Source organism: Suncus etruscus, chromosome 1 (assembly GCF_024139225.1).
Source record: "Suncus etruscus isolate mSunEtr1 chromosome 1, mSunEtr1.pri.cur, whole genome shotgun sequence".
NCBI classification, from domain to species: Eukaryota; Metazoa; Chordata; class Mammalia; order Eulipotyphla; family Soricidae; genus Suncus; species Suncus etruscus.
In genome coordinates, this window is record NC_064848.1 from 184,334,561 (window position 1) to 184,347,477 (window position 12,917).

General features: G+C 46.7%; 1 protein-coding gene across 1 annotated transcript in view; it reads left to right on the top strand.

The window, feature by feature from the left end:
- TTLL6 (tubulin tyrosine ligase like 6) overlaps positions 1-12,917 on the top strand; it is a 46,027-nt gene that overhangs the window by 5,616 nt on the left and 27,494 nt on the right. Inside the window, 7 exon segments of the mRNA XM_049766112.1 lie at positions 8,763-8,886; positions 8,888-8,976; positions 10,949-10,989; positions 11,079-11,087; positions 12,239-12,342; positions 12,486-12,504; positions 12,507-12,615. Coding sequence (XP_049622069.1) covers positions 8,763-8,886; positions 8,888-8,976; positions 10,949-10,989; positions 11,079-11,087; positions 12,239-12,342; positions 12,486-12,504; positions 12,507-12,615 — 495 coding nt within the window.

Consider the following 12,917-nt stretch of genomic DNA (forward strand, 5'->3'; position numbering starts at 1 on the left):
GTTACTTCTGGCTCCACACCCAGAAATCGCTCCTGGCAGGCTCGGGCACCATATGGGATGCCGGGATTCGAACCTCGTCCTTCTGCATGCAAGGCAAACGCCCTAACTCCATGCTATCTTTCTGGTCCCACGTCTTTTTTTTTTTTTTAACTTTTTTTTGTTTGTTTTTTGTTTTTGGGTCACACCCGGCAGCGCTCAGGGGTTACTCCTGGCTCTACGCTCAGAAATCGCTCCTGGCAGGCTCCAGGGACCATATGGGATGTCAGGATTCGAACCTTGTTCTTCTGCATGCAAGGCAAATGCCCTACCTCCATGCTATCTCTCCAGCCCCGAGTCTTTTTTTTTTTTTGGTTTTTGGGCCACACCCGGTAACGCTCAGGGGTTACTCCTGGCTATGCGCTCAGAAGTCGCTCCTGGCTTGGGGGACCATATGGGACACCGGGGGATCGAACCGCGGTCCGTCCAAGGCTAGCGCAGGCAAGGCAGGCACCTTACCTCTTGCGCCACCGCCCGGCCCCCCCGAGTCTTTTTTAAAAACTTTATTGATTCATTGATTGATTGGTTTTTGAGCCACACACAGTAGTACTCAGAAGTTAATTCTGACTCTGCCCTCTTGGCAGGCTCAGGGGACCATATGGGTTGCTGGGAATCGAATCAGGTCCCTCCTGGGTCAGCTGCAAGCAAGGCAAACTCCCTACTGCTATGCTATATCTCTGGCCTCACGCTAAGTCTTTTTTAAACTCTCCAGAATATATGTCCATATTGCTCACCCACCCACCGGCATAATGGAAAGATAAACAGAGGCTACAGGAAGCTGGGCCCTTGGTCCTGGTTCTGTGGTTCTGTGGCTATTTGCATATTCCTTCTTCTAAATGCATGAGAAGTGGGTCTCAAAATTAAATACAACTATAATATTCAAGAATTCCTTAAGAGCTTAGAAAATGTGGGCCCGGAGAGATAGCACAGCGGCGTTTGCCTTGCAAGCAGCCGATCCAGGACCAAAGGTGGTTGGTTCGAATCCCGGTGTCCCATATGGTCCCCCGTGCCTGCCAGGAGCTATTTCTGAGCAGACAGCCAGGAGTAACCCCTGAGCACCGCTGGGTGTGGCCCAAAAACCCAAAAAAAAAAAAAAAAAAAAAAAAAAAAAAAAGAGCTTAGAAAATGTGTTAGTTACATTCCAAACAAGAGCCCTGGAACAATATAGATATCGTTGAAAGATTAAGAAGCAAATGAAAAGAAATACCAAGTAACAGGATAGCCAGAAAGGTGACTCAGAGGACTGGAGTGCTTACTTTGCACGCGGAACTTGGGTTTATTCGATGCCTAGCACTGCAGGGTACTACCAGTCGTGACTCCTGAGTACTTCAATTGAGCTCAGCAGGCTCAACATATAGAGCACATGCTTTGCATGTACTGGGTCTAATTTCTGTCACCACATGGTTCCTAGAGACCAATGCCCCACCACCAAAATGGGTGCTAAATTTAAAGAAAATGGGGGCCGGAGAGATAGCATGGAGGTAAGGCGTTTGCCTTTCATGCAGAAGGTCATCAGTTCGAATCCCGGCGTCCCATATGGTCCCCCGTGCCTGCCAGGAGCAATTTCTGAGCATAGAGCCAGGAGTGGCCCCTGAGCACTGCCGGGTGTGACCCAAAAACCACAAAAAAAAAAAAAAAATTTAAAGAAAATGATGTGGGTGAGATACTCTCTCTCTCTCTCTCTCTCTCTCTCTCTCTCTCTCTCTCTCTCTCTCTCTCTCTCTTCCCCTTTATTTAGTGACACCTGTTAGTGCTGAAGGCTTACTCCTGTCTCAGTGGTCAGGGGTCACTCTTGGTGGTGTTGGGAACTATAGATAGTGCCAGGAATTAAACCTGGGCCTTCTTTTTATTTATTTATTTATTTATTTATTTATTTATTTATTTATTTATTTATTTATTTATTTATTTATTTAGGTTTTTGGGTCACACCGGGCAGTGCTCAGGGGTTACTCCTAGCTGTCTGCTCAGAAATAGCTCCTGGCAGGCTCAGGGGACCATATGGGACACCGGGATTCGAACCAACCACCTTAGGTCCTGGATCGGCTGTTTGCAAGGCAAACACCGCTGTGCTAGCTCTCCGGGCCCAAACCTGGGCCTTCTGCCAGGAGGCCATCAACTATCTCTCTGGACCTTAACTGATTCCCCACCCCCACTCTTTTGTTTTTGGGTCTTATCCAGTGGTGCTCAGGGCTTAATTCTGGCTCTGCACTCAGGTTACTCCTGGCAGGTGCTGGGGAGCAAGCCCAGGTTGGCTGTGTGCAAGGCAAACTTCCTACCTTCTATACCCTGAACTGATTCTTAAAGAATGAAGTCTGGAGTGTCAATCCCTCAAAAAAAAAAAGAAAAGATAAAAATAAATGAAAATTGAACGAAGTCATACAATTACCGTATTTGCCGACGTATAAGATGATCGGGCGTATAAGACAACTCCCTAATTTTGCAGTTAAAACCTAGGTTTAGGCCTATATTCGCTGTATCAGACAGAACGTTCCTGTGCTGCAACTGTATGTACCACAGTGAGCCAATCACAACAAGCAAAGGTTCAGAGGTTATACTGTAATAGACTTCCTCTCTGACTCTGGCCAATCTGAGCAGGCTTTTTACAGTGTAGATTCGGTACAGAACATTGTCTAATTTGTATGTATAAAAAGCCAGTTTGGATTGGCTGAGTTAGAGAGTCGATCCGAGCAGCCTTGCAGTGATTGGTGCAGGATCGAGTTGGAAAATTTATTTTGTGGCAATATTCAGACAATTTTTGTTTAGAAGCATATTGAAACATTTTTCGGGAATACTGGGGTATAAGACGACCCCCGATTTTCGGTTGACTTTTTTTTTTTGTTTCAAAAGTCGTCTTATACGCCGGAAAATATGGTAGGTGGTGGCAGAACTGAACTTTATTTTTGACTTTAAAAGTTTAGGGGGCCACACTTGGAGGTATTCAGCGCCAGTTCCTGGCTTTGTGCTCAGGACTAACGCCTGGTGGTGCAGTGCCAGGGAGTCCAGCCCAGGTCAGAGGATACAAGACACAGATGCTCCAACCTGTACTTAATTTCTCCCACCCCCAAGCATGGGATTTAAATCCAGGCCGCAGGATTCCAGAATCTTTCCTGCACTCCCTCCAAATCTGCTGCCACTTACAAGAATTTCAGTTATGCCTGAGCATCCTCCTCTGCTCTTGTGTTTCTCTTAGGCTTTGTCCTTTGAATTGCTCCCAGCTCCTTTGATTTCTCAATGCAGCCAGTCTGTTTTTGACAACCAGCCGTTAGTCAGAAGAGTGGCTGGGAACTCAAGGTAAGACAAAGGAATTGTTGGGGCCGGAGTGGTGGTGCAAGCAGTAAGGCATTTCCCTTGCACGCAGTAATCTAGGACAGACCTCGGTTTGATCCCCAGGCATCCCTTATGGCCTCCCAAGCCTGGAGTGATTTCTGAGCACAAAGTCAGGAGTAATCCCTGAGTGTCACTGGGTGTGGCCCAAAAAGGAAAAAAAAAAAAAAAAAAAAAGAGAAAGGAATTGTCAAATCTGGGGAGAAGTTTGGGAGAGCTAAGTGAGGCTGGCAAGGCTGGCAGAACAAATGCTTGGACTTAAAATGAGGATGTTAAAAGGCTTTTGGTCCAGCCCTGGGGGAGGCAGTTTCTGTTCTCGCTCGTTGCTGCTTGGAGACCAAAGAGCGTCAGGAGGAGGATGGGCAAACCAGATGTCTGTGGAGCCAAGCAGGGGCCAAATAGAGAAGTGATGTGGGCATAAGGAAATGTACATGCAGGGCCAGGGAAGTGGCACTGCAGTGGAGGGCAGACCTTGCATTGTGACTGAGAACTAAGGCTGGCACTAAAAATAAAAGTGGGGGGGGTTGATAGTGTCATGAAGAAATAGGAAAGTAGGTAAAGCATTTGCTTTGCACACAGTTGACCTGGGTTCAATTCCTGGCACCGAACCCCACTAGGAATGACGCCTGAGCACAGAGGCAGGAGAAAGAGAGAGACAAATAGAGAGAGAAACAGAGGACAGAGACAGAGAGATAGAGACAGAGAGGATCTGATGAGATAGTATAGGGGTTAAGGGACCTTTCTTATATGTGGCCAACCCTGGTTCAATCCCAATATCGCATGGACTCTGGAACACCCCTCATTCCAACTAGCCCCTTTACTAGTTGTGGCCAAAGACACCCAATGTGCCAGAGTGGTAGCACAGTGGTAGGGCATTTGCCTTGCATGTGGCTTGCCCAGGATGGATGCGGGTTCGATCCCTGATATCCCATATGGTCCCCTGAGTCAGGAGCGAGTTCTGAGCTCAGAATCAGGAGTAACCCCTGAGTGCTGCTGGGTGTGGCCCCCGAAAACAAAACAAAAACAAAACAAAACCCAAAGACCTCCAAAAATAGAGGAAGAAAGAAGGAAGTGTTTATCTCTAAATGCTACTCTAAGGAAAGTAATAGCAGAAGGGCAATTGTTATTGAGCTTCTGCATCTAGAAGACAGCAGGAAATGCTAGGGATTGGGGTACAGATACAAGTCTGAAGAGGGGATCATCACTCAGCTCTGGGGCTACTAGCATGAAACATGGGGGTCTGCTTTTCAAAAAGTGACCACAATCTGCATATTTCTCAGCAGCTTATGGTCCTCTCTATTGGCAATTACTGCTTAACTTAATAACATTGATTAGATCATGTTTCCTCAGACCAGAACCAGGATGCAGGCCATGGCAGGCAACAGGGATCAATAGATTCTTTCACAGGCAATGGGGAGAGAAGCCAGCAGAGTTTAGTCTTGGGGGGGATTTAACAGTAAGGAGAAAGTTGAGAGGAAGGAAAAGGGGAAGAGATGGGGCAGTGCCAATACTCTTGGGGAAAGGGATCCTTGAGAAATAGCAGTACTCCAGAGATGCTGCCATAAAAGCAGAAAGTCATTGGCATGAGACATCTGGCACTTGTCCTATTGGCCATAAGTGTGTTGTAGGTCCCCTACGACTCATTCTTTTTAGAGCTCCTGGGCTCCAGTGGGAGCAAACTAAATTTTGTGTTGTTTTGTTCTGGGGCCACATCTGGTGATGCTCAAGGCTCACTCCAAGCTCTGTGCTCAGGGATCACTCCTGGAGAGCTCAGGTGATCATAGAAAATGTTGGGGGGATGTCAAACCCAAGTTGTAGCATGTAAGGTAAGTGCCCCACCTGCTGTACTATCACCTAAGTCCCAGCAAACCAAATTCAACTACTGTGTTTTCTCTTTAAGGCTGGCGTAAAGAGCCATGACTTATTCGTATCACTTGGGCAAGGAAAAGAAAACAAACCGAGAGGACTCAAAACTCCAGAGGACAACTTCAGGGTCAGTTTGGTCTCTTGTGAATTTTCCCAGAGATGAAGAGAAACACTCTTCTAGAGTATGGTACATAGGAGCTATAGTAGAGGGGAGCCAGTGTACTTCTCTGGGTACTTCTCTGGGCCAGATTTCTTAGGCCTTAGTCCTTGTGAACTTGCTGAGAATGGGCTGTTTCTTCAGTCTCAGGTTACACTGGGGAGCTGCACGATGCCCTGTCCCTGCTTCAAGTGGGATGTGGCTGTTGTCATTAGGCAGAGATGCATAGAGATGTCCATGGCTGACTTAATAATTTCATCCTCTCTCTTATGAGGATGCTCTTGAGTCTTCAAGGAGATGGTAGAGACTTGGGAAAGTCTAGAGAACTGTACTCACCTAAGCCCCCTTTTGAAATTGTTTATACATAGCCTCTGGATGAGGGGCTCCCACTCTCAATACCGGTTTGGGGACAGGGAGGAGAGAAAGGTGAGGGAAGTGCAGGGAAGTTAAATTCATGACTGAAGTGAGCACATTTGAGGGCAGTGGGGAAGGGATCCTCGAGAGACAGCAGGACTCTGGAGAAGCTGCTATAATTGCACATCGCCTGGAGCAGTCCCAGGTGTTGGGATCCCCTGGGAAATCGCACAGTGATCGAAATAAATAAGTCACCAAAAAGCCACATGCTTTCCCTTCTTATGAACCTCATAATCATGGTTCTGGATGGAAGATTTAAGAAAATTATCCCTTAAAAGTAGTAAAAAACAAAACAAAACACCCAAGCCCTCAAGTATCAATGAAAAGAGCATTTTAAGGTTTTTTTTGTTTTGTTTTGGGTAACACCCAGCTGTGCCCAGGGATCACCCCTGTTGAGGCTCAGGGGAGCAAATGGGGTGCTAGGGATTATATTCATGTCACTCATAAGCAAGACCCTGACCACTGTACTATCACTCCAGCTCCCAAAGAGTACTTTTAGAGCTATTTTAGATATTTTAATTTTAGAGCTATTTACAGAATAGAAGCGTTGGAAGCAATTTTACATTGCCAACAACAGGAAATGGGTCAAGTCATACTTTTCCTCTATGGGAAACCTGTTAACTTAGACTAATACTTCTGAATACACATAGAAACACCATTACAAACAATAAATATGGGATACTGGGGGAAAAAACAACAAGAAATATGTCTGCATGGCCATAACTAAGATGTACATGCCATGTCAGCTGAGCAAAACACAGAATGAAAATTGTTTATACGTTATGATTATATTGATCAAAAAGCCATTATTACTTAGAGGTCAAGAATGAAGTTGCTGGGGCTGAGAGATAGTGCAGGGGTTAAGGCATTTGCTTTGCATACAGCAAACCCTGATTCCATCCCTCACTCTACATATGATTCCCTGAGCACAGAGCCAGGAGTAGCCCCCAAGTACCACCAAGTAGCCAGGGTGAACCCCCCCCCAAATAAGAACATTTCCATCCCTAGCACTACATATGATTCCCTGAGCACAGAGCCAGGAGTAGCCCCCAAGCACCACCAAGTAGCCAGGGTGGACCACCCCCCCAAAAAAAGAACATTTCTATATAAAGGAGAGGAAAATTACAGATATTTTCCCCTCTAAATTCCTTCCATTCTTCCCTTACTGTTTTATTATATTAAAATAATATATTGTAGCAGATATGTTATTATTAGTTTTGGGACCACATGGGGCACTACTTAGGGAACCATCTATGGTGGTTGTGTTCAAACAGTGTTACTGCATCAGTCTGCTAGGCAAGGCACTTGTTACCACACCACTGGCCCCCAAATATACTTGTAATGTCTGAAAAAGTTAAAAAATTATTTTGTTGATTTATTGACATCTTGCTTTAGGGTTATACCTAAACCTTCAAGATGACCAGAGCGATAGTACAGCAGGTTGTGTGTTTGCCTTGCATGTGTCCAACTGGGTTCGATCCTCGACATTCCATATGCTCCTTTGAGTTCACCAGGTGTAATGCTTAAGTGCAGAGCCAGGAGTAAGCACTGAGAAGTGCCAGGTATGGCCCCAAAACAACAATAAAAATGTTTGAAGGAAAATCAGGTAGTAAGTAGTAAGAGGATTGACTATAAGTATCAAAGGACAGAGATTGGCAGAGTAAGGAGGTTGTCTGGGTCATGGGTGGTGAGAAGAAGAGAAAAGAACCAGAAGACTATTTCCATGGTCAAAAAACAAAAAAAAAGGGCCGGAGAGATAGCATGGAGGTAAGGCATTTACCTTTCATGCAGAAGGTCATCGGTTCGAATCCCGGCATCCCATATGGTCCCCCGTGCATGCCAGGAGCAATTTCTGAGCCTGGAGCCAGGAAAAACCCCTGAGCACTGCCGGGTGTGACCCAAAAACCACAAAAAAAAAAAAAAAAAAAAAAAAAAAAAAACAAAAACCTTCAAAGTACTTCAGGAACAAGAAGGGGCTAAGACCAGTGACGGACTAGGGGCAGCTGGGAGTCTAAAGGCTTTCTCAGCACATCCTGAAGATGAGTGATGTAGAGACATTAAGACATTAAAAAAAAGGGCCCGGAGAGATAGCTCAGCGGCGTTTGCCTTGCAAGCAGCCGATTCAGGACCTAAGGTGGTTGGTTTGAATCCCGGTGTCCCATATGGTCCCCATGCCTGCCAGGAGCTATATCTGAGCAGATAGCCAGGAGTAACCCCTGAGCACGAGCCGGGTGTGACCCAAAAAAACTTAAAAAAAAAAAAGACATTAAAAAAAAACCTCAGCAACTATTAGTGACTGGAGGGTGGCTGGGAGGGAAATATGAGATGAGAAATATGAGGGAAACTAAGATATTTGCCCATTTGATCTTTGATGAGTTGGATAGTGGAAAGACAGTGGCTTTTTCTTGGTTGGATTCTCCGCAGTGACTCCGAGTTTGAAGCCTGTCCCAAGAGCAACAAGCGAGCTGGGTTCTGGAGCCCCATTTCCCCGGTCCACATTCACTTCCACCTTTTACAGGGAACTTGGGGGGCAGAGCTGTTAAACCAAGCAGTTAAACCAAGCTCCTCAAAGCACCTGCTTGCCCCTGGGACTGCCTCCCGGAGCTAGGCAAGCTCTGGGCTTGGTTCAGAGGCCTCTCCAGACACTCGCCCTCTCGCTTTAATAAGAAGATTGTTTACCTGTAGGTGCCATGCATCGCCTCTCAGCTTGCTCCTGAGAACCCCCAAAGGGGAAAAAACAGAGCCAGGGTTGGCTGAATGATTCCCTAAGGTCAGAGTCAGTGGCAAAACGGTGGGATCAATCCCCTGCCAGCGCTCATGCCATCAGTGGACTTTGCCGGGCACTTTGTAGCCAGCCCCCAGCTGCTTGGTGGCTGAGGAGGGGTCCATTCCCCACATGCACAAGGGAGGGGATCCCCCTGCAGGTAGAGCCACGAAAGTGCCTCTCCCTCTGACCTTTCTCCAGGGGTGGCTGGTATTTCCCCAGAGCCTCCACCGAAGCTTGGAAGAAGCGCAGACGGCAGCCTCAGAAAGAGGTTGGCACCGAGGAGCGGGCCAACAGTTCTGCGGAAGACCAGACGGAACATATCAACCCCTGGCTTTGTGAGAGAGAACTCGGGGACGCAGAAAGGGCTTCAGAATGCCCAGCAGCAAGGCAAGAAGAGGAGGAAGAAAAAGAGGTTAGGATTGAAAGATGGTCCATGTTGGTTACAGCAGGAGGGGCCTGGAGGAAAAGCGTAAACTGGGTGGGGATGGCCAAGATCCACCCAATAGAAGAATCTACTTTGCATAATCTTTTATAGAACAAAATCTATAACCCTTTGCCTCAAATCTTTGTTCTATTGGAGAATATCTTTTAAAAATATATTATTATTATTATTATTATTAAAGTTTTGGGGCCACATTCAGCAGTGCTCAGGGGTTATTCCTGGTTCTGGGCTCAGAAATCGCTCCTGGCAGACTCTGGGGACCATATGGGATGCCGGGAATTGAACCCGGGTCTGTCCTGGGTCGGCCGCGTGCAAGGCAAACACTCTACCACTGTGCTATTGCTCTGGCCTAATATCTTTTTTTTTTTAAGGATAGGTGGGTGGATGGGGAGAGATAATTTCCTTTTTTTAAGGGTGTGCTATTGTTGAGGAGTTTGTACCCTTTATTATTTGTTTGTTTGTTTTTGTTTTTTTTGGTCATTTCCAGCAGCGCTCAGGGGTTACTCATGGCTCTACGCTCAGAAATCGCTCCTGGCAGGCTCGGGGGGACCTGGGATTCGAACCACCATCCTGCTGCATGCAAGGCAAAGGCCTTACCCCTATGCTATCTCTCTGGCCCCAGTTTGTGACCTTTAAATATAATGAAAGCATACTCATCTCTTAGGAGCAGACCAAAGCTCTGCATTCCAATTTTTCCCCACATCTACCTGTATGCAGTGAGTACACCTGACTCAATGCTCAGTAATCACTCCTGGAGACCAAGTGCTGCCAGGTCTTACATACAGACTTTACTCAGTTCATTAAGCTATCTCTTGGGCCCTTAGTTTTTTCTTTTTTGATTTTGGGCCACACTTGATGATGCTCAGGACTTATTCCTGATTTTGTCTCAGGGTTCATTCCTGGTGGTACTCAGGAGGCCATATAAGGGTGCTGGAGATGGAACCCTGGGGAGGCCACATGCAAGACATGTGCCTGACCTGCTGTACTATCTCTCTGGCATCCAGTCCTCAGTTCTTTTCTATTTTTTGGGGGGGTAGGGGTAGGGTTTGGGCCATACTTGGCTGTCCTTGGAGTTACTCCTGGTTCTGTGCTCAGAAATTATTCCTGGCAGACTCGGGGGACAATATGGGATTCCAGGGATTGAACCCGGGCCGACTGCTTGTAAAACAAATGCCTTAAGCACTGTGCTATCACTCTGGGCCCTAGTCCCCAGTTCTTACTGATTGTTTGTTTTTGTTTTTGTTTTTGTGTCACAACCGGCAGCGCTCAGGAGTTACTCCTGGTTCTACACTCAGAAATCGCTCCTGGCAGGCACGGGGGACCATATGGGACACCAGAATTTGAACCACTGACCTGCATGGGAAGCAAATGCCTTACCTCCATGCTATCTCTCCGGCCCCGATCCCCTGTTCTTGTTTTATGCTTAGCCATACCTTATTCCACTCAGAATCACTCCTCATCCTGATTGATGTCTGAATTCTTGTCCACTTTCTAACTCAGCCTCCTTGAATGAGGGGAAACATTTTGGTAAGGGGGCCAAGTAATAGCACAGTGTAGAGCACTTGCTTTGCACACAGCTGACTCTAGTTCAACCCCCAACATCCCATAGGAACCATAAAGCTTGCCAGAAGTGATTCCTGAGCACAGAGTCAAGAGTAACCCCTGAATATCTCCAGGCATGCATTGCCAAGCACCTCCCACCTTTTTTTTTGCCAAAAAAAAAATGCTTATTCAGGATAGACCATTGGAATAAAAGGATAGAAAAGGTGAAATGGCAATGCAGAATTAGCCACAACTACAGTCCCTTCTGACACTCCCTACCACGGGAGTTTGAATCCTTAGGAAGGGGGAGGGCAGACCAGCTCAGTGCAACACCACCTGAAACAGGATGTTTCTGGGGACACTTGCTCTGTCTTGCTGCTTTCCTTCTTCTCTTTTCCAGATGATTGGTGATCAACTTATCCAGCTGCCGCTATGAGAGTGGTAAGCATCAGCATTGAGGGATCTGCATCTAGGGGGCCCCTGTCTCCCCACCTTAGGTGTTGGAAGTCACTTTAGTATCTTCTTTTGAGTGAAAAGAGGTGTCTTTAATCCTGGGTTTTGTCTCCTTCTGCGTATTTAGCTCTGTAAGGGCCAGAGAGATAGGGCAGCGGTTAAGGTGCTTGCCTTGCACCTAGATTCAATTCCTGGCATCACATAGGATCCTTCCCCAACCCACAGGATGTGGCTGCAAAACAAAGCAAGATACACATGGATTTATGGGAGTCTCATTCCCAAAACACCAGGGCATGTACCACATATTGGAACCACAACCCCTTTTGGCTCTTCTTACTAGTTCTGTGGAGCTGATGGCCAAGAAACAGCTGCCACTGTAGTCAGTGGCTCTTTGAAACAGATACCATATATTGGAGTCTGTGAGTTTCTGGGGCACTCCCCCGTCCCCTACACTGACCTGCTTCACTATTGTCATTTGTCAAGCCATGAACTTGAAGGCTTTAAGTTTGAGCCTTAGTCTCCTGCAGGCTCTGCTTTCTTCTTGGCACTGGAAGGCGTCTGAGTTTGTGTTGGAATCAGCTCCTGGCTATTAAAACCAACAGGGACAGGAAAGAAGGATGTGACAACATCTAGGTGGTGTTGAAATAGCTTGTTTAGTATTCTTTTTCCTGTCACTGCATCTTACTAATTAAGCTTGACTCCGACTGATGTGAAGGATTAGTTTCTATTCCCTGAACATTCAGGGCTTAGTGTTTGGAAGAGAGCCAGAGGCCTACTACTTCCAGGCCAGGGAAAACCCAGGCATGTAATTTATCTCAGATAAACTATGGGGATCACCAGGTCAAAATTCTGTTCTTTATTTTGGGGAGCCATACCCATTGTTAATTGGGGTCTACTCCCAGTTCTGTGCTTGTGGGGTATTTCTTGGCAGTGCTTGAAGTATTGTGCAGTGCTGGGGATTGAATCTTGGCCTACTGTATTGCAAAGCTTGTGCTCAGCCCATTGAACCATCTCTCTGACCCTTAGAATTGTGTTCTTCCATGACATTCCTTGTACCACCACCCTCTCTGACGAGAATGGATACCATGAGGCAAGATAACATCTGATTCCAGCAAGCCCATGCTTTATGGCTTTAGTGCTTGGAGACCCCTAGTAACTGCCCCTTCTGTTTGTTCCTCTCTGGGTGTTTCATGGTTTTCTCTGGTTTTTTTTCTGCACAGTTCGAAGGGCAGCCCAGCGAGTATGGCCTACGGGAGGGCGGGGGAAAGTGACGACTGGACCCTCTACTGGACTGACTTCTCAGTGTCTCTGGAGCGGGTGATGGAGATGAAAAGTTACCAGGTATCTGGGTCCCTGCTGGTACTTAAATGTGTGTGGCATCTGCTCCCCCAGGTGTATGATTATCCCTTGAAGGGGGGTTTTCTGGGGCTACTTATCCTTTGAAATCTTTCCCTCAATGTTCAACAATCTGGCTTCCTTAACAGAAAATCAATCACTTCCCGGGATGAATGAAATCTGCCGCAAGGACTTGCTGGCCAGGAATATGAACCGCATGTTAAAGATGTTTCCCCAAAGATTTTCACTTTTTCCCAGGACCTGGTGTCTTCCTGTTGAGTGAGTTCCCCTGCCAGTGCCCCATTTTCTCCTCATACACCCCCAGTTTTAATTTCCTCTTTTCCTTGGTTCTTGTGGTTGCTATTTTCCCTTCCCCTCTCACCTCTTCCCCCCTCAACTTGTGCAAAGTTTAGCAATAATACAGCCTTGCCTGTAAATCAAATGATAATGAGGGGGCTGGTGTGCCTTGGGGTCTGTGCCTGCTTCTTACCTTGAAAAACAGCTGAGCATTGGAAGTTGTACCTGGGTCCTCATGGTGTCAGGCTCAAACTCCAGTCTTTTTGCATGCAAGAGCAATATTT